The sequence below is a fragment of the Fusarium vanettenii genome, assembly GCF_000151355.1.
Source record: "Fusarium vanettenii 77-13-4 chromosome 7 genomic scaffold NECHAsca_84_chr7_2_0, whole genome shotgun sequence".
NCBI classification, from domain to species: domain Eukaryota; kingdom Fungi; phylum Ascomycota; class Sordariomycetes; order Hypocreales; family Nectriaceae; genus Fusarium; species Fusarium vanettenii.
In genome coordinates, this window is record NW_003315805.1 from 27,537 (window position 1) to 51,528 (window position 23,992).

A 23,992-nucleotide genomic window follows, 5' to 3' on the forward strand; every position below is an offset into this window, starting at 1 on the left:
AATTGACCTAGCTACGAACAAGACTCGAAGCAAGGCGGGAACGCCTCACTCCCCGAAAGGGGAGCGCGTGGGTGCAAGCAAGCCACGTCCGACCAGGGGGGTTGGCCTTCAAGGCAGGAGGAATATTTTGCGCGTTGTCATGATGTAGGTGGATGCACTGACTCGGGAGACAATAACTATGCTGGTCCCTGATGAGAATTCAAAGCAAATAGATCCTGGCTTCAGCTGGAAAACAACCTCCTTGTCTCCACCCTTTGCCCACCCAGTCCATAAGTACGCCAATGACAACTACAGTCAGGCTGAGGCCATGCGCACTCCGGCGCTTCAGCTCTGGATAGCCTCCATCCGTGGCCTCGTCTGTAGGCCTGTGGAGAAATATGTCGGTACAAAAGTTCGGATCGATGATGAGCTGCATGGAATTGCCACTACGAGGTTAGTAAGTTGTCTCTTCACTCGGACATCAGGAGAACGGAGCTAACCCCCCGTGGTTTGAAATGACGACTAGGCTGAACACGAGAATGAGATAACAGACCTGGTATTGGACAGCTGTCGGGGCCCTGGTGATGAAGAAAAGAGATCATTCACACTGCTGACAATTTCTTTGGTCTCAAGTGGTGGCTTGATCACCGACTAGATGACACAATCACACCGGATGATCTGACTATGGAGTCATGAAGCTGGGCAGTTACATGGCATTTGAATAGGGTATCCGTTGAGATCCTTGGTTAGAATGCATGCCGCTGGAAAGAAAGCCTACTAGTTGAGTGACTTGCACCTAAAACGGCAGACCGTTGATTTTTTTTCTTTAACTCTATTCCCATTACATAGTAATCTTATAGAATATGATACAATACGTAAGACCATTAAAAACATGACATCCAACACCTCGGCTGATGGCGACGGTAGAAACAGTACACATTTTACAGCTGCATGTAGAAACCAATTACACTCACATTTCAAGGGAACCAGCCACTAATGCAACGCCGCGGAACCCTCGGGGTTCAGAAATAATCAATACTGCCCCACACGATGTTGGTTGGGGAAATGCACAGTCTTGGCCATGGACAAACAAGAAAAGACTAGCTTGATCAGCCAGAGCCTGATTCGGCAGTAGGCCGAATATCATGATAACTACTAAAGAAGGAATAAAACTAGAGATCATCTAGGGCTTTAATTGCCACTATGAGACTTTGTAAATGCTGAGCGGATGCTAGAGTAAAGAGAAATACGACTCGTTCACTTTTTCAAGTCCTTTGTGGTCCCCAAGAAACTGTACCTCTCTCGGTTATTCTTGACAAGACTAGGTATGGAACCAACACCAGGCGCCTGGGCAATGATGATCTTACTCACTTCTGGGGTGGTGGCGGGGACCACCCGAGAAGGTAGCATTCGTATGCACGTAGCAGCGTATGGGAGGCCACGATCCAACAATTGCAGAGAACACAGGGGTAACACAGGGGTATGAGGCCGGGGGAGAAATACGAGTCTTGGTGGGACGCCCCGTCCAATTCTTGGTTTGTCTGAGCCCTTCACTGACTCGATCATGTACCAACAACAAGGAAGGGGAAAATAGATCCACCCAGCCCTCCGGCTAGCACGCCATTGCGCAGCCGTAAAAGGATCTAGAGATACCAAGTTGAGATAGCAAACAGGGATTAAGTTGATAGTCGAACCAAGGTCAAGCTACCAGACTAACATAAGAAACAAGACATTTTCATAGTTATTTTAATACTCTATCAAATTATCACCATTATTTCTCTTCCGTTGACATCTAGAGGAGGTTACATTGGCGCCCCATGTTTTCATCAGCACCTCGTGGTCATCCAGGTTTTTTTTGCCGCCCGTCCTCATCCATTGGTCAACCCCTGGGCAGATGAGGGATCTAGCAATACTACCAAGATCGACATAAAACAAGGATACTACGTAGTAAGACGCGCCACGTGAGTCCACAACCTCCAACATGCCGCATTAGCCTGGCTGGTACCATGCCTTGGCACGGCAGTTGGACGTTGAGCTGAGTTAATGTGATGTGTCGTGCCTTTTCCGGCCCGTCCCGGCCCGTCCCGGCCCCATAACTATCTGATCAGAATGAATCACCATTGATCTCTCCATAACTATTGGAACTATACAATTTTAGTGAGGCGCTCTTTTCGACCCGCCTTGCTCATATCATGTCGCGCCAAGCGGGCTACTCCACACCACAATATCCTGTCTGTCTGAACCATGTCCGAACCATGTCTGACGTGTCTTTTTTTTTCCTTCTTTTTTTTTTTGCGTGTTCTTTTGGCCACTTTGCTTTCCTCAAGGCAGGATACGGATGGCCCTCTATCTGTTTGCAGCTCCGTTGAACGTTCAATTGCGCTCATTGCCCTCGGGTCTCTGGGCAGGTTGAGGAAAAAATCCCATCCGCGACCGCCATGGCCTCATCTTTGTGCGACGACGACTCTTTCGGGCCGCATGCGACTGGCTGCAGAGGCGGCTTCGACTTTACGCTGCTCTTTGAAGAGTCGATACTTGTTGTACCCATCAATGCCTTGTTACTCCTCGCAGCTCCGTGTCGAGCTGTCTACCTCCTGCGCAAGAACACGGTAAAGGTTGAAAGCAGCTACTGGCTATACTTCAAACTTGCAAGTCGACTGCTCTAATGTTTCCCGTGACCTGTGTTCTAACAATTGTTAGATCTTGTGCCTTTTTCTCATCGCATCGCAAATCGGCTTTCTCGTCTTGTTGACTCAATCTTCAGCCGTCGTCACCAAAGCCTCCCTACCAACTGCCGCCTTATCGTTTGTCGCATCAATTAGCCTATTAGGCCTATCCTATGTTGAGCATGTCTACTCGTATCGGCCATCGACGGTGCTCAACCTCTTCCTACTCTTCTCGGTGCTCTTTGACGCTACACGAACGCGAACACTATGGCTTCAGGGCTACAATCGGTCCCCGGCCATTGCCGCCCTTGTCGCCACGGTCATAAAGATTGCCATGCTGGTTGTCGAGACTGTCGAGAAACGCGATTTCTTACGTCCTCAGTACCGCACATTGCCTCCCGAGGTGACGAGCGGCGTCTTCTCCCAATGGGTATTTTGGTGGCAACTCCCTCTATTCCGCGCTGGCTACTCCAAGAAATTGGAGATTGAGTCTTTGTTCCCTCTTGCAAAGCATTTCAAGTCTTCATATCTGCAGGACCTAGTGCAGACTGCCTGGGTTAAATGTTTGTCGTCCAACCTCCAGCACTGCACATGCATGCAACATACGGGATACTAACAGTCACATAGCATCTAAAAAAGAGGGCAGTGGTTTAATCTTGGTCGTTCTCAGAACACTAAAGGGGCCTATTCTGTCCATCATTTTCCCGCGTCTGTGCTTCATTGCCTTTACCTTTTGCCAACCCTTCCTCATCTCAACGACACTGGCGTGGGCCGAAAAGGATAGCGACTCTAACGATATGAACCAGGGATACGGCCTCATAGGCACCTGGTTCATTGTCTTCGTCGGGATAGGAGTATGTTCTTCCCTACGTGAGAGTCATAGCAGCATCTAACTGATGCTTAACATCACAGGTCACGACTGGTCAGTACCAGCACCTGACGTATCGCGCCATCACCATGGCACGTGGTCAGCTCATAACGATGCTGTATGACAAGGCTACAGATATCAACATCACGGCTGCCGACCCTACCGCAGCCCTGACACTGATGAGCGCTGATATTGAGAGGATTGACACGGGATGGCGCACCGCTCACGACGTCTGGGCCAACTTGGTCGAGATTGCCGTGGCAGTCTACCTGTTGGAACGTCAGCTCGGCGTTGTTTGCCTCATTCCTGTCGGAGCCGCAATCTGTAAGTTCACACTGGATTTCGAGGAGCTATAACGAATGATCAATGTGCTGACTCGGCACAAATTCAGTCTCCATCGTCGGTTCTGTTATTGCCGTCAGCTTCGTCATGGCTCGCCAAGCTATGTGGCTCGAGGCCATCGAAAAGAGAATCGCGGCAACATCGCAGATGCTGGGGGCCATGAAGGGCGTCAAAATGTGCGGCCTGACCGACGTTCTCGGCACACGCATTCAGGCCATGCGGAACGAGGAGATGCACATCTCGGGCAAGTTCCGCAGGTTGTTGATCTGGAACATGGTCTTGGGTGAGTACCTACAATGGATTCACATGTCATGAGCGCTGCTCCCAAGAAACCTCGCTAACTATGACACCTATAGCCTACCTTGCTCCTATCTTCGCCCCCATCCTGACCTTCACGGCGTACAGCGTGCTCGCCCAGTCACGGGGGGGAGGCAGTAACTTGGACACAAACCGCATGTTTACGTCTTTATCTCTGTTTGCACTCCTACAGGATCCTCTGACTTCGTTTGTTACGTCCCTGTCCTCCCTGATGGGGTCCATCGGGAGTTTTGTGCGCATCCAATCTTTCCTCAGTACAGATGTCCGCGTCGATGATAGAGTCATCCAGGATGGCATCGAAGGTGACGACTCCTTAGGCTCCAGGTCTTCAGGCAGTGAGCCCGAGAAGAACTGTTCTTCACCCGAAGAAGAGCCCAAGTTACTGAAAGAGGCAATGGCCAAGACTTCATTGAATGGCAACGCTGTCATCGTCAAGGCTGGCTCTTTTGGATACGACACCACCAAAAAGCCCATCTTGAGCGGCATCGATGTCCTAGTCCCACTGGGCAAGTTCACGCTTCTCGTTGGGCCGGTCGGCAGTGGCAAATCGACTCTTCTCAAGGCATTCCTTGGAGAGGTTGGTATCATGGCTGGGTCCGTCCAAGTATCGAGCTCCGAAATTGGATACTGCGACCAGACCCCGTGGCACATGAACGGTACCGTGCGAGATAGCATTATCGCTTTCTCACCAGCAGATGAGCGCTGGTATCAGCAGGTGCTGGATGCTTGCGCCTTGAGACAAGATCTCTCCCAGCTTCCTAGGGGGGATCTCACCACGATAGGAAGCAAGGGTATTGTTCTCAGCGGAGGCCAGAGTCAAAGAATCAGTCTGGCAAGAGCTCTGTATGCGCAGAAAGATGTCATTATCCTAGATGACGTCTTCAGCGGATTGGATGCGCACACTGAAAATGCCGTATTCCACAACCTCCTTGGCACTCACGGCATCCTGCGGCAGCTCAAGGCAACCGTTGTCGTCGCCTCTTCACGCGGTACGCGAATTCCCTACGCAGATCACATCCTTAGTCTCGATGGCACCGGTGTAGGCTGCGAGCAGGGGAGCTTGGACAAGCTGACCGGCTCTGGCGGCTACGTGTCTCGCTCCCTCGTATCCTCGGCAGACTGGACATACGAGCAAGCCTCTAATGCGACCCCTGCCCCTACCGAGGCATCGGCTCATGCCCTGGTCAACTCTGAAGAAGCCCTTCTCGAGGACCTCGAAGACGAGGCCGGCCGTCGCACTGGGGACGTGGCAATCTACACATACTACATCCGCGCCATCGGCTGGATCCCAACCTTGATCTTTGTCGCCGCCATCTGTGCCTTCATCTTCAGCCAGTCCTTCCCCACCATCTGGCTCAACTGGTGGGCAGCTGCCAATGCCAAGGATCCATTTACACGGCTCGGCTACTACCTAGGTATCTACGCCATGCTGGGTGCCTTGGCCATTATCTTCCTAGTCGTAAGCACCTGGCAGATGATCGTCACCATGGTACCTCTATCAGGTAACAACTTCCACCAGAGTCTGCTCAAGACAGTCCTCAACGCACCAATGTCCTTCTTCGCCGCGACCGACACTGGCGTCACTATCAACCGCTTCAGCCAAGATCTCCAGCTCATCGATATGGACTTGCCCCTCTCAGCGCTCAACACCTTTGCTACTTTCGTGCTGTGCATCGCCGAGATGGCACTCATCGCCGCTGGTTCGTATTATACGGCCGTCGCATTCCCCTTTTTGTTCGCGGCGTTGTGGGTGGTCCAGCACACGTACCTACGCACATCCCGCCAGCTTCGATTTATGGATCTGGAGGCAAAGAGCCCGCTCTATGCCCTGTTCACCGAGTCTGTCACTGGACTGGTGACACTGCGCGCGTTTGGGTGGCGCGGTGCCCTCGAGAAGAAACACCACGAGTTGCTGGACCGGTCCCAAAAGCCCTTCTATCTTCTCTTTGCGGTTCAGCGTTGGCTGACCTTTGTCCTCGACATGTTTGTGGCCTTCATCGCTGTGCTGGTCATGGTTCTTGTTACCCAACTCAGAGGCGTACTCCCAACAGGTTTGATTGGAGTTGCCCTCGTTAACATCATCCAGTTTAGCCAGCACCTCAAGCTATTGATGACTTTCTGGACAAACTTGGAGACTCAAATCGGCGCAATCTCTAGGATCAAGTCTTTCACATCCCACACCGCTTCGGAGCATGAACCCCAGGAAAAGGAACAACCGCCGCCCATGTGGCCATCCATGGGGACCATTAAGTTCGACAATGTCTCGGCTGGATATAGGTACGTCAACGCTTCATCCCCACACATAATCACTTGCTAACCCATCCTTTTACAGGCACTCCGAGCATGTCCTGAAAAACATATCCATGTCGATCCAGGCGGGGCAAAAGATTGGCATTTGCGGACGGACTGGAAGGTAACGCGGCTCCAACATGTTCCTCTAGTAGACCTCTCCAGCTAACCCATATTCCCTCGCAGTGGTAAGAGTTCCATGGTCTCATGCCTTTTCCGCATGATAGACCTCCATGGTGGCCGCATAACTATAGACGAGCTTGACATTAGCACGCTGCCCCGTGAACAGGTTCGCACTCGGCTAGTGGCTGTGCCGCAGGATGCGTTCCTCATCGAGGGAGGCAGCGTACGGCTGAATGCGGACCCTTCTTCCGGACTCACAGATGCTTCAATTGAGGATGCACTGAGAGCTGTAGACCTGTGGGACATTGTAGTCGAAAAGGGCGGGCTTGATGTGCCCATTGAGGTGCTGCACCTCTCCCATGGCCAAAGGCAGCTCTTTTGCATTGCACGCGCCATCCTGCGCCCATCGCCCGTCGTTGTTCTCGATGAAGCCACAAGCAGGTACAATGCCACGCCCTCTATCTCCCCCCCATTTGTGCACCAGATACTGACACTACCAGCGTGGACTCGCACGTCGATGAGCTTGTCCAGCGTGTCCTGCGTGAGCGGTTCGAGAACCGCACAGTGATTGCCATCGTTCATAAGCTTGAGTCGGCTCTGGACGACTTTGATATGGTAGCTGTTCTTGATGCAGGCGAGTTGCAAGAGTTTGGACCTCCGCGAGAGCTCCTGGAAAAGGGTCCTGAGGCCTCGGCCTTTGCTGCTCTCTACGCAAAGCTGGCCGTGGAAAAGAAGGGGGAGGAAATAGAGGAAGAAGAGGGAGACACATTGCTAGAATAGTTTAAAGCTAGATTAACTGTGGAGGACTGGTTGTACGGTGTAGTACAGCTCCTCCGAGACGCCTCTTTAACCTTCCCTCGTTTTGCTCTCGGGCGAGTAGGCTTTACACCCAGCACCGCACAAGACAATTAGAGCATGTTTGCTCAAGCTGGGCGTCTAGAGACACGGTAGAAGCTTGAACAAGAGGCAAAATGGCGATGCCGTATAATTCACCCCGTGCAGTAAAAGATCAAGATTCACTCTCTCGAGGTCATAGTGCCAGCCCCTCTATCTCATTTCAAACCCCTTTGACAGCCATGTAGCCCGTCTAGTAGGGCGTAAGGCGAACGTCACGGCTGGTGCTACTTTTTTCTTTCTTTCACGAGGGAAGCGAGCACTGCCACCCCCCCCCATACCCGATGACACTCACTAGATGCACGTCTGTGTCGATCCCAGATGCTCACAGGGGTGGGTTCAAGTCCTGCAGATTCATTTCCAAGGCGACCCATCAACAAGTGGACCTTGGCAATGACCCCTGTGTTATGCTTTTGATGTGTTGTCGATCGGATGATCTGATTTCGATCTGCCGCCTTGACTCTTTTTCCCGGGTTAGTCTCTTGAGGCCATGTTTTTGCCGCTTGCTCCGCTCTCTAATGCGCGGGAAGGTAGCTTCCGTGCCTAGTCGATGCAGTTGGTCGTGTAGGTGGCTGGCTGACCTGACGTATCAGTTTACATGGTATCCCCGATTCTCCTTGTCGCCGCCCTTCCCGCGCCGTACCGTGCCGCGTTTACCATGCTGCAGCAGTTAGTACGGAAAAGAAACCATATGCTGGCAGATTTTCAGAGTCCGAACCCCTTCGTCTGCCGGTACTCCTCTATTTTAGGTTGCCCATACCATCCCATCACGTCCACTGCCAGGTGTATTCACGCATGTTTCCAAACACGAGCAGCCATGCTTCTCATAATTTGCTTGAGGCTCTGTCTGCTGGCTTGCCTGAGCCGGGTCTTGGCACGTCCATCCATCCCTGGTCCAGCAGCACGGCCACATTCCCTCCGTCGTCCTTCGAAGCGGCAGGGTTGCAGCTCTGGCAAAGAAGTCACCATTACGGCACCAAGCAAGAACATCTTCCAGGGTCTCACAGATCATGAATATGCCCAAGTTACTGCTTATCTCCATCAGCAGAAGGAACTCAACCTGACTGCTGTAGTCAACTCGACCTCGTAAGTCTTGTCTTTTCGCATTACCTCCACAATGACCTCCCCAATGAATTGCCCCGACATCTTATATATCGCCATGTCAATGCCCGTCAACTGATAATATGTAGTTGGGACAACGTCATTGTGACTCTGGACCTGTTGCAGCCGAACAAGACTGATGCATTGTCATATCTCGAGGGACGCGGTCCTGTTCCAGCCCGATATGCGAGAGCGACCTTGCAGTTTAATTCGCAGCTGCAACCCTACATCCAGGAGTACATGGTTGGCCCTCTACCCGTCAAGAAAGGCTCGACCCGGTATGAGGAGCTCAACTACATGTTCACTTCTGGCCGCGGCCGAATCAACGTGTACAACGCTGATGGCGATGCCATCGCTGCTTTCAATCTAAAGGTCGGAGCTGAGATTCAAGACATCACCAAGCGACTTCTCAACGGCGTGAGTACATCTTCCCTACGCGCTTCCAGGAAACTTTGGGCTGATGGCATCAATAGACCGCAACCGGTGCAGATGACGACAAACTGTTGATTGCAGGTAGTGATCCTCTAACTCATAGCGGCGACAAGATCTACCAGTGGAACGAGTTCTACTCTGCGCACACGGGCGAGTTCTTTTCCGAGACCATACTTCCAACGAGCCTGCAATTCAAACTCGATATAACAGGCCGAGATCCTTCCAAGTGGAAGGTAGTTGGCTGGTATTATGACGGAAACTATTGGCCGACCACCGCCGCCTTTCGCAAGGGCATCGAGACCTTGACCAGAAGGCCAGGAACAAATGTGGATGGATCATGGACCTCTACTGACCAGCAAGGCGAAAAGCTGCCGCGCGATCATCTGTACCCTCCCATTTCTGTCCAGCCAGAAGGCGCACGGTTTGGGGTCGACAGAGAGCAGAACTACGTTGAATGGAGTAGGTGCATTTGATGTCGTTATCATACATACACGTGACTAACAGGGCGAATCAGTGGACTTCAGTTTCTTCGTCTCCAACCAAAAAGAGACGGGGTTGCAGCTTCACGACATCCGGTACAAGGGCGAGCGTCTGATCTACGAACTTGGTCTCCAGGAGGCGCTTGCGCACTACGCTTCGCAGGACCCACTACATGCTTCATCAGCATATCTCGATTCCTCATACGGCATTGGCACCAGCCAATGGAACCTGGTTGACGGTTTCGACTGCCCGTCCCATGCCACCTATCTCAACACGACGTTTTACATCAGCGAAACTACTCATGTGCACCCCAACAGTCTTTGCCTCTTTGAATACGATACCGGCTATCCTATTCAGCGTCATTTGACATCAACCCATGTATCCGCGAGTAAGAACATTGTGTTTACTATCCGTAGTGTCTCGACGGTAGGGAACTACGACTATCTCTTCGAGTATTCCTTCCACTACGACGGCTCCATTGCCGTCACGGTTAGAGCTTCTGGTTATATACAGGGCGCATTTTGGTCGGGAGACGGTGATTATGGCTTTCATATTCATGACAACTTGTCAGGGTCTATGCATGACCATGTCATCAATTTCAAGCTCGATCTGGACATCAAGGGCAGGAAAAACAGTCTGTTAAAAACTGAGTTTGTACCAACTACCCAAGTGTATGATCCCCTCCGTCCCCTCCACAAGCAGGTTATTGACCAGCATCAGCTACCCGTGGTCTGATGGTCAGCCTATCAACACCATGAAGGTCAACCGCTCCTACATTACCAGCGAAGACGACAGCAAGATTACCTGGGCCAAGAACGGAGCTGCTGCATACGCCGTTGTCAATAAGGATAAGCTGAATAGTTTTGGAGAGGCACCCGGGTACCACATTTTCCCAAGTGTGTCAACTTCACTCACACACGGATATTTACATTGCTAACGAGGGACGTTCACAGACAGCGGTAGTACTGCCCACCTAACGGTTCAGTCATCCTCAGCCCTCGGTCAATCCGCCAACTGGGCCAATCATAACCTCTACGCCCTTCAACACCACGACACTGAACCAAAGAGTGCATACGCCTTCAACAGCCACGATCCGCATCACCCAGCCGTGAACTTTGACGAGTTCTTCGACGGGGAGAGTCTAGACCAAGAGGACATTGTTCTGTAAGTATTTGCGCCACTATGATTATCACAACACTTCTGACTTTTCTTCTTCTTTTCCCCTTTTTGAGGTACTTCAACTTGGGCATGCACCATCTCCCCAACACGGCCGATCTTCCAAACACGGTGATGACGACAGCTGTATCATCGATGTTTATTGCACCGCAAAACTACTTTGCTGGTGACGTGTCACGGCGCACCATTCATCAAGCCCGGCTTTCCTACAACGAGCATTCAATCGTCACCGATGCCAAGACATTCGGCACGAAGCAACCGACATGTGCATACGACATGAACAAAGCCGCGCCCGACTTGAGCAGCTTTGTTGGGGAGATTCAGATTCCTAAGTTTCCCTGGAACCCAAGTGGTAGCCTGCAGACGAACCCTGGTGGCTAGGTGATGAAGACGGCGCGGATTCTCATCAAGGGCGGGCATGCATAGTCCACATGCCTTTGCATGTTCAAGGCGCGCCTATGAGGCCCCAGAAGACAGGCCATGTCGCTTGAACTCCCACTGGGGGTCGAGTTGAGCGTCTGGGTCAATGTGTTTTATAACCCAGGCACAGACACTGCAATTCCAACATGACAACTCGCCTTTACTCCCTGCACGAGCGAGGTAGGGCATTGGGCATAGCAGTGTGTGGCAGTTGACCATTTGATAGACTTTACTTTATTGGACATAGTACATATAATAAGTGCTGTTTCCATTGTCGTCCAGTGATCAAGCCTTTGGTAGTAGAATGAGGTTGAAAAGCTTGCATCGCACACATAAGCCGAGGCATGTGTTGAAGATTGAGTTTATCGCTTAAAACTGAACTTAAAATAGCCTCGGTAGTTGAAGGCCCGGTATTCCGGTTAAACTTCCTTATTGGGATCTCGCATCCGGCAGGACAGTGGTGGGCGACCGCAGGGGCTAGTCCAGAAACAGTAAGGCGTCGGTGATTGCCAAGACACCTCCAGGTGGAAATAAGGACGCGTCACGCGTCGTTCCCATCAAGCACAAAACACGGTGTTGCAAGGAGTCACGTGCGATCATGGGCTCACGACTTGTGAAAAAGGTCGTGCACTTTCAAGTTATGAGGACGTGTAGGTTTGGCAATGAGCCTATCGCCTCATTCTTAATTGTTCACTACTGGCTACTATCTATGGATCTTGTACTGGAGGGAGCTATGAGAACTTGCGTATTTGAGATAACCTCTTTTGATGTACTGAGATAAACAATAGGGGTTAGCACTACCCTATAGCCATGAGCAAATCTCAGCTCCTCGACTATACCTCCCAAGACGCGTCGGTAAAAGAAAACAGAGAGTTGTGATTGTGAACCCGGATTGATCTAGAGAGGAATGTGTGTTTGAGAATTGCCTCTGGATGAAGCGTAGTGTCCGTAGCGGAAAATATGTTCCCATCGACTAGTGCCGTCTCTTTGCCCGCAAGTTACAATCGTGTGGATTGAGTTGTGCTGGCAAGGTTGCTCAGCGCAACACTTCTCTCATATTTTCTCCCTTTCTTTTCTTTCTTTTTTCTTCTTTCGTCTTTCTCTCTCTTTCTCTCTCCCCCTCAATTGATTGGCACATAGAGCGGTGCTCATCTCGAGAAAGCGCCCTTGATCACGCGTCTCTCGTTCTACCTACTCCTCATTGTGGTGGGCCGCCATGATTACCACTCTGATTCGCTGGATTTTCTCGCACTATGCAGGGGAATAAGAGCTCCGTGCTATTCCCGTCCAGAATATACCGAATCTTTGCCGCGGACGCGGGGCCAAGGGTTGCCCCACGCGACGTCGCGGATCCAACGACGGCCTCAATTCGCGTACCTCATCATCAAGATCAACGAGCAATGAAATCAGCAACTCTCGCACCCTCGTAATTTCGTGTTCTTGCCTCCTGAACATGGAATACAGTCAGATAGAGGCCTGGATCGCCGAAGCCTCTAAATTCCCCCCTTTCCTCGAGCCCTCATCTCCATTGTTATCTTTGCCGGAGCCAACGACATCAACCAAGCGCAAGCGACCCCACGAGACCACCAGCATCATGTCGCCGCCTTTCAGCGAAGACCTTCCTTTTCCTGTTGACCCGAGAGATATATCGCGACCGGAATCCCCAACAAAGAGACGCCGCGTGGATCAATCCTCATCCACCTCGGCGCCGAACGCGTCCTTCCCCTTGCGACCAACGACCGACACTCGATCAGAATATTCAGCTGGAACGGGCGATGGCCATGGCAATACCTGGATGACGCAATCAGCGCCGGCTGTATATATGCCTCCGGCAACTCCGAGTAAAAAGTCAAGCCGGCGCAGCCCTGTTAGAGACATGGCCGACCTTGCACTCGCAGAGAAGCACATCAAACACATCGTCTTAAAGAGGCTGGACCAACTCACACCGGATGTTCTGCCACTCTTTGAAAGGTCCAAGGAGGCATCAGAGCTGCGGAACATTGTGCCGCGTCAGGTGCACCATGCCATCACGGCCGACCGTGGCCCATTGGAGAAAGCACTTGACGACCATACCTTTTATGACGCCGAGTCATGGGCAAAGGAGCATGGAGCTAACCCGTGGAACGCTTTCGACGAACTGCAGGAACTTAGGCTGGTGTGTGAGCGAACACAGGAAGCTATCGAGCTCAACCTCCCCGAACCCTGTTGGAACGCCCGGATCCACGAACGGCTACTCGACGTGGCCTTGAAACCATTTGAGAACCTTTCACACTGGGATGTGACTCGAGCCACCATCAACAAGCCCTACCTTGGCAAGCATCGCTCCGGCGTAGACCTCCAGGCCAAGCTCGTCGATTTCTGCATAACCCTCAGCGGGGTAACCGTCCGAGACGTCTATGACCGCCTCGCAGCAGCCAACGACCCCCAGTCCATCAACCACTCCTCTACTGCACCCCTGCGCTACCAGCCCATTGCCGTCAGCATCGAGACAAAGGTGCAGGCTGGCTCGACTGAGGAAGGCAAGGCACAGCTATCTGTGTGGGCCACCTCGCACCTCAAGAGGCTTCGCCTTCTCTCTGTCACGTCCTCGAAGCACATCACGGTCGACACGACGCTACCGCTTGTACAGGTCAATGGAGGTGTGTGGACACTGCTTTTCCTGAGGGACGGCGAGACTGTGCAGCTTATTGAGACGGTCATGATTGGTGATACAAAGACCGTACTCGGGTGTTACCAAGTCGTGGCTTTTCTACGGCACTTGGGGCACTGGGCTTTGACGGTTTATAAGAGATGAATATATGATAATTGTTTGAAGGTTTGAGTATTTCGTTCATACATGATACCCCGCAAGGCAATGTGAGACCAAAGTTTGGCTCATTACTGCTCTTCGCACGCTGTTTGTTATTGTTCTTTGTCTACGCGTGGTAGAACTGATTCTCTCAATAGACACGCTATCTCCATCTTGATGACTACTGTATAGAATGAGATACTCGCCAAGATCTTTCCGTTAATACGCCCACCACCCTCTTGCCTCTTCCCTAGCTGAGTTCTAGCTGGCCTATAAGATGAGACCTTGATCTTGGTACTAATACTTTTGCTTCACCACCTTGAGTGTAACTCAGCCGCCGCGGAGTCTCTGGCCAGGGGTAAAGGTGTGACGGGGCAGCATATGGGAAAGCCATCCCGACTGCAGAGGCTGGACAGGACAATCATGGTTGTTTCCCCGGAGAGCGGTAGCGGAACATCATGAGTTGCTAGGTTAAACGGTAACGACCACAGAACAAGGCTTCATCAACAGAGACAACAGTGACTCCAGACTTGACAAATTGGGGGCCATGTCAAGCCTGACCTCCATGCTCTTGACGAGGAACTGCCCGAACTATTATCTCCCGGCGTAGTCATTAAGCTATGCTGAATGTTATCCTAAACTTGTATGTATCTTGGCATCGGCTAGATCCGCCCCTGACTAGACACAACCGTCCGAAGATAGCTGTCTCGAGCCTGGCCTGTCGCTACACTTGACTTTTAAATCGAGTAGCGGATAAACAAGACCCAAGAGATGATGATCATGCTGCATAGAAGCCCAATGCCAACAAACGTGAAAGACTTGGCGGGTTTCCGTCCCACAGGGGCTCCGAGTTCACCTGCCTTTTCAACCACCAGCCGCTTCTTCTCACTCATCGTAAGAATACCCGCAAGATACCTTCTATCGAGGACGCCATAGAAGAGTCCTAGGCAAAACTCCAGTCCTTTGACAGCCACGAAGAAGCCGACGACGCGTTCATAGGTTTGGCCTGGGGTGAGGTCCTGTAGCCGACCAGCAATCATATCAACGATAACACTGCCGCTATTGTTGAAAGCCTTCCAGATGCCAAAGACAAGACCCAGTTCGAGCTGGCTTGGAACCATGAGGGGGATGGATGCCAGAAAGGGAAGGGCATTCATAGTCGATGCCACTGAGGCGATGATCATGGCACCAAGAGCGTTGACCTTGGTAAAACCAATGAGGCAGTAAACCAAGATCCAGATGACTGATGTGGCACTCACAAACGCCATTCTGTAGCCGAAGAAATCGAAGAAAGAACCAATCAGGGGAGCGCAGACAACAGGAATGACCTGCTGTAGAGCTGATGTGTATCCAGCCAACTGCTCAGTTGATCCTCGGGTCTGGGTGATGATATCGGCGTTGAGCCCGTTAAACCCACCGACAGTGCCTGCTTGAAGGATCTGAGTGCAAACTACCAGCCAGAAGAATCGCGGCACGCGAATCAGTGTTCTCCAGTTTGGGAGAGAGGATGTCCAACCAGTGCGTTTGGTGGCAGTATCGACATTTTCATCACCCATGACAACTTGGCCTTGCCCCACAGCTGCACGGCACCTTCCCTCCTCTTTGGCCTTTCTCTGACCAGTGGGCATCTGGGTCCATTCTGGTCGGCTTCGCGCCCACCAAACGTAGAAGATGTTCTGCAGCAGATTGACGAAGCAAACAATGGCTGGAATCCACAGTGCCCAGCCCCAGAAACTTGAGGCATCCCTCATCGGGACAGCTGAGGCCTTGGCGGCGAGAACAATGAGTTTGCCTACCAACAGAAGTAACCGTCAGCAGGCATACGCTACGGAATGCTTCCCTGATGGCTGATTTCGCAAAGCTTACCAATAGACAAGTCAAGGCCATACACGAGACCAAGTCCACGATGTTGGAACCAATGAGCCAGGATCTGCACGAAGGATGTTAACACCAGTTACGCCGTGTGTCATGGTGTATGTGCAGTTGAACTGACCTTGGATGTACAAGTCTCAATGACGGTACTTCCAAAGCCCATGATAATTCGACCGCCCATAACGAGGCCGAAAGAATCTTGGTTGGAACCAGCCGCTGAAACGACGGCTCCTAGAAAGATGGCAACCGAGCAGATCAACGAACCCCTAATCGTGAGCAAATCTGTCAGTAGAAGATCGATATTGCAACCCTGGAATGCATGATAGGGGCAGAGTCCCTTACCACTCAACACCATAGTGATCGAGACCATATCCACCCAAAATGGGAAGAATGCTGTTGACCAGTGAGGTGGCCGAAGAAATGGCGCCATACTGGGGGGAGAGTGTTAGTTTGGGGTCGCCTTGGGACACAGATGGCATAGGCAACAACCTACCTGAGCATTGGTGATGTCTAGTTCCTTGATGAGAGTCTTCTTCAGAGGCCCAAGGGTATTTTCCGAGAAGGACGAGCCCCAGGACAACATCAGGCCGCAGACAAGGGCAGTGATCTTCCAGGACAGCGGGAACTCGCCAGGTTTCTCAGGCTCATCGGGAAGAGGGTCAGTGACGTCCATGATACCCTTCTCCTTGTCCTCAGACGTGGAGCGTTGGGGCGTCACGACTGTATTGTCAACGACCTCCTGGGGGTCAAGGTTGGCTCTCTCAGTAGCCATGGTGACAGAGTTGGGAGGTTGGGGGTCGACCAAGCGGCAAAGAGGAGGGGGATGGAGAGGAGAAAGAAGTGGAAGCAGTCGTGGGAGGACGTTGCTACTGAGGCTGTCATGTCGGCGGCGATGGCAGATTTATATCTTATCTGATGAGATCAAGGTCGCCACGACGCCGGTCGGTAGGTGGGAAGCGGGTCGGTGTGAGACACAATCTTTCTTACTTGCGGAGTAGGGTCTCTGAACTTGCAGCGATGGGGCTCCTTTGGTAGGGAAAATCCCTTGTCTGTGAGCTGATCCTAGCCAAAAGAAGGCGTCTGTAAACGGTGCGATGCTCTCGCATGGCTGCTGCCAAGCTGCCGGGATTGATCCTTAGAGTCTGTAGACGCGCAATTGACCAGCTAGAAGTGGAGGAGTGGACTTTTTTCTGAAGCCATGGATGGGATCCCTCCCTAATTCGTAGTAGCGCATATCCTCGTTAGTTGTGAACGGGGGGTGGATATATCGCGGCCCCCCCACTCACCCACGTCTGCTCAGGTTCATCCAGGCTCTGCATTGCTCACAATCTCTTACATTTTCTTTCCCCCGCAGACAACTTTGTTTCTTCCATTCTAACTCCTGCGAATTGTCTGATCGATCCAATGGGCTCAGCGACCAGGAACCGCTCAGGTGCCAACAAGCCTGACGAGCGAAGGGCGAGATCGGAAGAGACGCCCCTTCTGCAGCAGGATGCGCCGGCACAGTACGTGACTCTCCCGGCTCCCCCAGTGAGAGATCAGGATATCTCATGGGCTTCAATTCCCAAGAAGGGTCAGCTGGCCGTCATCCTCTTCGCCCGCTTGGCAGAGCCCATCAGCGAGCGGTCCTTGACGTCGTACCTCTTCTACCAGCTGCGATGGTTCGACCCGAGCCTGGACGCCTCTGAGATTGCTAGGCAAGCTGGCTACCTTACTGCTGCTTTTGCTGCTGCACAATGCCTCACGTCTATGTGGTGGGGGAGTGCTGCTGATGACCCTCGACTTGGGCGCAAGCGTGTGTTGCTCATCGGACTGTCTGGTACGGCCATATCGGCCCTGGGAATGGGATTCGCAAAGTCTTTGCACACGGCCTTCTTCTTTCGGTGCTTGGCCGGTGCCTTGAACGGGAATGTTGGTGTTCTAAGGACTATGGTATCTGAGATTGTTGCCGACAAGCGGTAAGTGTCGACGACGAGAACAATCGGCGGCAAGATCCTATGCTGATGATTCACAGTCACCAAGCTCGCGCCTTTCTACTTCTCCCCATGTGCTTCAATATCGGTGTCATCATTGGGCCACTTTTAAGCGGTTTCCTCGCAGACCCAGTCCATGCCTTGTCAAGCCTCTTCGGCCCAGGCTCCTTCTTTGGAGGCGCAGATGGTGTCCAATGGATGAAGACCTTTCCGTACGCCCTCCCCAACTTATTCTTCGCCATCACCCTTGGAGCAGCAGCACTTGGGATTATCTTTGGCCTCGATGAGACACATCCGCAACTGCGGCGTCGGCGGGATCGCGGCCGCGCGCTGGGAAAGTCAATCATGGCTACGATCATGAGACGCAAGAAATCTGGCTACGAGTATGAAGCTATCCAAGACAACTATTCGCCAACCCAAGCCTCACGACTTCTGGAAGACGAAATCGAGGGGGTGCCAGAGCTTGAGCCAGAGCCCAAACAAAGGCCGTCATTTCGCGCCATATTGACCAGGAAGGTCTGCCTCAACATGGCACAGCGCTTCCTCCAGTCACTACACGTTTCAGCATTCAACTCCATGTTCTTCAGTCTTCTTCCAGCACCTCAGGCGGACGGACACGATTTCCACCTCCCGTTCCGATTCAGTGGTGGTCTCGGGCTCTCGAGCAAGAAGATGGGATTCGCCAACACCACAATTGGCATGATCGGCATACCACTACAGCTGTTCATCTATCCAAGGCTCATTGGCCGCCTGGGGGTCAAGAACTCGTACCGCTACTTTCTACCACTGGGAATTGTAGCCTACGTCTTGGTGCCCTACCTGGTCTTGCTTCCTGCGAGCAACTCGGCCCTCGTGTGGACGTGCCTATCGGCCGTGTTGTCGATGCAGGTCTTGTCTCGTACATTCGTCAACCCAGCGACTGTGATGCTTGTGAACGATTGTGCACCGACGCCAGATACTCTAGGAACTATACACGGCATGGCTCAGAGTACGTCAAGCGCTGCCCGGATCATAGGACCGACGATGGGCGGCGCAGTTCTCGGCTGGGGACTGAGCAACACCTTTGTTGGGTTGCCGCTGTGGATGCTTGCTGTGATTGCATTGGCAAACTGGATCGTTATTCTGGGTATCGAGGACGTGAATATGCATCACTGATCTGCTGCTACTGTGATGTAAAGTTGGACGGAGGATAGGTTAACAAAGGTTGAAGTAGAATTGCCTTGCGCTGTAAATTTCGGCTTCTATAGTTGAGACCAGTCAATAGAATACAATCTTAGCATCCATCATCTTCTTTGTCTCATAACGTGAGTCTCCGCTACCGGATCGGGGAGGGTGAGGATAGTATCGACACGCCCACACTTGCGAGTCGACTAGCGCCGTCGTCGTTGCAGTCGCTTCTTCACAGTGAAAAATTGAGGCCGGGACTGACCCCTGCCGTCAGGGGTTTGCGCAATATTTTTTCTCTCACCGTGAGGAACGAGCAAGGCGCTAGGATCCCTGTTGGTACCATATGGAAGCGAGGGCCCGCTTTATCTTATCAATCAACTTATCAATCAAATCATATCAATCTCCGACCGACTCATGACTTATTTTCTGTCATCCTCCCCTGACCTCCCGTGACCTGGGTCGTTTGCTTCCAATATTGCCGATATGCCGAGCTCAACCATGGCATCTGCGCCCAGGCCACCGCCTTCCAAGCAGCAGAAAAATGAAGAAACATTAACAGTATATGCCTTCCTCCTCTGCGGCCTCTTCATTTTCGTTATTTCGGGCCATCGGTGGCATGTCTCAAGCAAAAGGGCGCCACAAAAACAGCGGTCAGCCGTCGAAAAGGCTCAAGAGGTTACACGACGAGCCTCGATTCTTGCCTTTCAGTAAGAGAAATGTCTTGCCACAACAAGAAGAGAAGAAGTGTATTGACAACCTACAGCAAACTCGAACTGAGCTCAGCATGGGAATGGTTCGGCCGGCCGTCTCTCGGTCTTGTCGTGTTGGTCAGCGTCTTCCTAGTGACCAACACTTTTCTCTGCTCGACATCGTTTGCCAGTCACGCAGTCAACCACTTCGCCTCTAGATATGGATGGTGACTGTTCTCAACATCACGCGTGGCTATCTAGTTTACTGACCGTCTGCTTAGGATGGCATCTGCCAACATGGCCTTGTGCGTCTTTTTTGGAATGAAGAACACACCGCTGGCCCTTGTTTCATCTGTCTCACACGCTAGCCTAAATGTTCTTCATCGAGTTGTAGGTTACGTAGCAGTCCTGCTCATTGTTTTACACGCCATCCTTTACACCATCTTCCTCAGTCGCCAAGGCCGATTAGCCAAGCTTCTCGAGGCATCAGACCTGTCAGGAATCGGCGCCGGCATCGCCATGATTATGCTCCTGCTTACAGGTCTTTACCGCTATCGCCACTATGAGATGTTCTACATCGGCCACATCGCTGGCTTTGTGATGACTATCATCCTGGCTGTACTGCACAGACCGCTCTGGGCCAAAAAGCTCCCTATTGTGATGCTCTTTACTGCTGGCTTATGGGTTATGGATCGCGCTCTGAGAACATCACGTCTATCATGGAATGTCGTCAACAACCAGGCTGTCTGTTATCCTCTCCCAGGCGGTGGAACTCGACTGCTTCTTAAAAAGCCATCCGTTGAAGGCGCAACACCAGGATCACATTGCTATCTATGGATTCCACGCGTGCGATTCTTTCAATTGCATCCTTTCACCATCGTCAGTAACGGGCCTTCAGGCTTGGAGCTCATGATAAAGTCGCAACAAGGCTTTACTGAAGCTCTTGGTGAGTTTGCAATGAAGCAGCCAGGTCGAGCCACCTGGGCTTCATTGGACGGACCATACGGCGCATTGCCAGATACGACAGTCTACGATAAATTGGTTTTTATTGCCGGAGGGAGCGGTGCGGCATTTACGTTTGGCTTCATGAACCGTATTCTGCACAGCACTGGAGGGTTAATATCGCAGCCCATTGACTTTGTGTGGGCTGTCAAGCACGCAGGTATGTATCATCAGTTGTCCACGCGCACATTGTTGGTAACCAATTATTTAGAACATTTGACCTGGTTTGGTGACGGCCTGCGGGACCTCGCGGGTGCCGATTCAACGGTCAATGTGTTCTTGCACATCACGAAAGAGGAGCCAGGCCCCATGGGTAGTGACGGCCTGATGGCATTCCTAGATCTTGCCGAATTTGGCGTCAAGTCAGAGAACAGTGAGGCACAGCCACTTCTAACCAGAGCTGGAAGCAAGGATAGCCTGCCTGCCCTCAAGGCGAGTGTCGTATATGAGAGGATGAATCCCCAAACTGTGGTTCAAAACGCGATGCTCAATATGGAAAGCCATGAGCAAATTCTCATTTGCGTATGCGGGCCAAAGTCATTGATGGGCAGAGTCAAGGAGATAGTCAACGATTGCTGGGATGATTCAAATCCTAGAATTGACATACACTGTGAGGACTTTGGGGGGTCATAGGCGGGTATAGATCATGGTGTTTCTTCCGGGCGGCGCGTCCACCCGAAAAGATACGGGGGATGCCTGCATTCCGGGCTGGTATGTCGGAAGTTGGGAGGGGAATCAGGGCGTGGGAGAAGCTGTCCGGTAGAAGCAGGCGATCGTGGGATTATTATATCATTCCTCTCCCCCAGATTCACAGTTTGCGATGTCTAAACACCGTCTCTTGCCAGTCGTGATCGACCTACTTGGTACAATATGTGTTGCATCATGCTCACCTCATTTGATCCCAGACGTAGTTTCTTATCTCTTGGCGTTTCCGCGCCGGTTACTTACAGAACGCGAGAGATGAAGCAGATAAATCTTTTCAAGTCATCAGGTATCTCTAGAAGCTTGGTATGACCCGAAATTCATGTGACCAAGGGTAACTAGAGACGACGAGGATAATGGAACCTCCAAAGTTAGCAAAGTCTATGGGTAGATGGCTAGGAGGCGCGTCTCAGGCGCGTCGATGCATCCAGCTCGTTCAAACAACCTAAACTTGAACTCATCGATGTCGTGCATTAGGAGAATGTTTTTGAGAGCCTTCTTTCAGGTGATGAAGGATTATAGGAAAATACAGGGGTCCTAAGCTAATAAAAACGTGAAACGACCAGGAGGAACGATAGAGATGTTGGGTGGGAAAGGCTGCCGAAGCAATGCCTGGCACTGGTCTTTGGTCAGGTAGTTGGTCAGCGCCATCTTGGCGAGATCTGGTTTGTTAACTGCTTCTATTTTCCTCTTGTGTCGACGTCAAGCCTTGTTTTTGATGTCGGCTGCTTCGGCGGCGCGGCTACTTCATTCACCATCGTCGTCGTACTGCAAAGCATAGGTAGGCATTAGGTTTCATGATCAAGATATTGTCGGGTCATGAAGTGTAGAGGTGAAAGTAAGACAAGGAGGGATAGTTGCTCACTGGGGAAAATGCCTATTATCTAACGACTATTATATAGTATTACGCGTTGATGTGACGATTGCTGTGTTATTACTGTTCGTTGCCGTGCAAACAAAACTGGGTCAAACGTCTATCCGTAACACCGAGCTGTAAGATAACAAAGGAGTACCAACCGATATGCGCGATCTAGAGTCCCATGAAGAAAATGTTACGCCCAGGTAGACATCTAGTATACTTCACATTATTACACCTTGAAGGTGCTAATATATACTGTAACTACCACATGCGGCTAACATCTCCTTGTAGGTGCTTCCTGCGGGTTACTCTATAAAAAGAAGCAGTCCTAACTTGAAGGATTTGTTTCCTCTATATCCAGATCCGCAATTGGGCAGCCCTCGCCCTTGCATCCCTATCCATGCATCACATGCACATCTGTGCCTCTACAAAGACCAACAACGCCCATGTTATGAGCCAAACGTCTTCTTCTTCCCTGCATCCATCCAACCCAAAGCTTTTTTCCATCTATTCGTATTCAGCCTAAGCTATTCTCGACCTCACGATTCCCCACCATGACACCGACTCCATTGTCTTCCTTCAACCAACTGTTGCTGTCCGGTCGAGGACTCCGCGCCAGCGACGCTGCCAAACGCCTTTTCTGGATCCTTGAAAGCCCACCGGAGTCCATCATCTTTGTTATGGACGATCCTGCTCAACTCAAAGGACCCCGCCAGCCATACTTTCAACAAACTCTGGCTGGTGCGACCTGCCACCCAGTCTCCCGAGAGCCGATGACTACGCCTGGCGTATCTTCGATCACGGTCAAGGTCAAGAGCCCCTTGGACGATTGGTAGGCCGGTTGGAAGGACGAACACAGACATGGTGATCCTGGTTACGAAGACTGCGTTTTTGAGGAGGTCATCGCAGAAGATAGGTGAATGTACGACAGGCTGCTGCGCTGCTGTGGAGAGGATTTGCCGCCCAAAGCGCCGTCCCTGGTGGTTGAGGCATCAGACAAGCTGTACGTCACTGTCCATGACTACTTGATGGCTGTACACCTTTGGCTCTTGCCCTTACGCCAAAACATCTTGTCGGCCATGTCGGTCTTTAACCCGGTGCCAGCTGGAATCAAGCTGGTGGTGAACTGTACCTCAGTGGACGGTGTCAATATTAAGGAGGAAAGGGAATGGATCCAAGGGCGCAGGCCAACAGGGCCTGCGGTAGGACCTTCATTGGAGCCGTTTGCATCACTTGGGATGCAACCAGATATCACGTTATTCATGCCGCATGATCCGAATACCCTGGGCTATGACCGATACCGACAATTCCATCAGAGATTGAACGACATAGATCAAGGATGGGAACGTTGGTAACGTTGCGCTGCCCGAAATGGGATCGTGAAGGAATGCTGCCGTCTCTAATAGTAACATAATGAGATAATGAGCAAGTGGTAAATTTTTGCCCAAACATATAACCTGCGCAAAAGAAAAAAAAAAAGAAAAAAGATGATTCAGGCCATGCTTAAGTTCATAGGCATGATACAAGACGGTGAAAACACCATCAACAGTATTCCAACCCGCACTTGCCAAACCCTGGTCGACTATAGACTAAGGCTACCTTGAACCACCTAAAGAGCCTTAGTATCATGGGAACAATATGTCATTTACCGGCCCTCTCTACACTCGCCCGGCAGGGACCCGCAGGCGCTATGCTTGCTGCAGTAGTTCCCGTATACCACGTCACCAGTATAACCCTTGGGCTCGTCGCAACATCCATTAATTGTGTTGCCGACAGTTGTGCTGGTCTTGATTTACACCGTTGGACACAATGCAGATGGTAAGGCTCGATGTTGTTGCAGCTTGGGTCAAGC

At 51.6% G+C, this 23,992-nt stretch overlaps 8 protein-coding genes across 8 annotated transcripts; 7 read left to right on the forward strand and 1 right to left on the reverse strand.

Moving 5' to 3' along the window:
• Nucleotides 1–178: 178 nt before the first annotated feature.
• On the forward strand, nucleotides 179–634 carry NECHADRAFT_82238 (uncharacterized protein; the record flags this gene model as incomplete). Its single annotated transcript, XM_003039640.1, has 2 exons — nucleotides 179–436; nucleotides 506–634. 2 exons carry the CDS (start codon nucleotides 179–181, stop codon nucleotides 632–634), a joined length of 387 nt encoding a protein of 128 aa, XP_003039686.1.
• A 1,783-nt stretch (nucleotides 635–2,417) lies between these two features.
• On the forward strand, nucleotides 2,418–7,365 carry NECHADRAFT_44430 (uncharacterized protein; the record flags this gene model as incomplete). The annotated part of the gene is made up of 9 exons (XM_003039641.1): nucleotides 2,418–2,631; nucleotides 2,744–3,215; nucleotides 3,316–3,499; nucleotides 3,558–3,837; nucleotides 3,905–4,138; nucleotides 4,212–6,450; nucleotides 6,506–6,586; nucleotides 6,649–7,026; nucleotides 7,086–7,365. The coding sequence occupies 9 exons, from the start codon at nucleotides 2,418–2,420 to the stop codon at nucleotides 7,363–7,365; spliced, it is 4,362 nt and encodes a 1,453-aa protein (XP_003039687.1).
• A 931-nt stretch (nucleotides 7,366–8,296) lies between these two features.
• On the forward strand, nucleotides 8,297–11,049 carry NECHADRAFT_94780 (uncharacterized protein; the record flags this gene model as incomplete). The annotated part of the gene is made up of 7 exons (XM_003039642.1): nucleotides 8,297–8,565; nucleotides 8,670–8,997; nucleotides 9,054–9,471; nucleotides 9,527–10,163; nucleotides 10,213–10,388; nucleotides 10,446–10,656; nucleotides 10,725–11,049. 7 exons carry the CDS (start codon nucleotides 8,297–8,299, stop codon nucleotides 11,047–11,049), a joined length of 2,364 nt encoding a protein of 787 aa, XP_003039688.1.
• A 1,492-nt stretch (nucleotides 11,050–12,541) lies between these two features.
• Nucleotides 12,542–13,882, forward strand: NECHADRAFT_82241 (uncharacterized protein; the record flags this gene model as incomplete). The annotated part of the gene is made up of 1 exon (XM_003039643.1): nucleotides 12,542–13,882. The coding sequence occupies one exon, from the start codon at nucleotides 12,542–12,544 to the stop codon at nucleotides 13,880–13,882; it is 1,341 nt and encodes a 446-aa protein (XP_003039689.1).
• Nucleotides 13,883–14,613: 731 nt separating this feature from the next.
• Nucleotides 14,614–16,421, reverse strand: NECHADRAFT_44418 (uncharacterized protein; the record flags this gene model as incomplete). Its single annotated transcript, XM_003039649.1, has 5 exons — nucleotides 14,614–15,668; nucleotides 15,743–15,806; nucleotides 15,870–16,014; nucleotides 16,091–16,179; nucleotides 16,242–16,421. The coding sequence occupies 5 exons, from the start codon at nucleotides 16,419–16,421 to the stop codon at nucleotides 14,614–14,616; spliced, it is 1,533 nt and encodes a 510-aa protein (XP_003039695.1).
• Nucleotides 16,422–17,284: 863 nt separating this feature from the next.
• NECHADRAFT_12612 (uncharacterized protein) lies at nucleotides 17,285–18,858 on the forward strand (the record flags this gene model as incomplete). The annotated part of the gene is made up of 2 exons (XM_003039644.1): nucleotides 17,285–17,706; nucleotides 17,763–18,858. Coding segments are annotated over 2 exons (1,518 nt in total), but the record flags the coding sequence as incomplete, so codon positions are not given.
• Nucleotides 18,859–19,386: 528 nt separating this feature from the next.
• NECHADRAFT_82244 (uncharacterized protein) lies at nucleotides 19,387–21,212 on the forward strand (the record flags this gene model as incomplete). Its single annotated transcript, XM_003039645.1, has 4 exons — nucleotides 19,387–19,595; nucleotides 19,652–19,804; nucleotides 19,859–20,739; nucleotides 20,791–21,212. 4 exons carry the CDS (start codon nucleotides 19,387–19,389, stop codon nucleotides 21,210–21,212), a joined length of 1,665 nt encoding a protein of 554 aa, XP_003039691.1.
• Nucleotides 21,213–22,694: 1,482 nt separating this feature from the next.
• On the forward strand, nucleotides 22,695–23,495 carry NECHADRAFT_82245 (uncharacterized protein; the record flags this gene model as incomplete). The annotated part of the gene is made up of 2 exons (XM_003039646.1): nucleotides 22,695–22,972; nucleotides 23,072–23,495. 2 exons carry the CDS (start codon nucleotides 22,695–22,697, stop codon nucleotides 23,493–23,495), a joined length of 702 nt encoding a protein of 233 aa, XP_003039692.1.
• Between the last annotated feature and the right edge of the window lie 497 nt (nucleotides 23,496–23,992).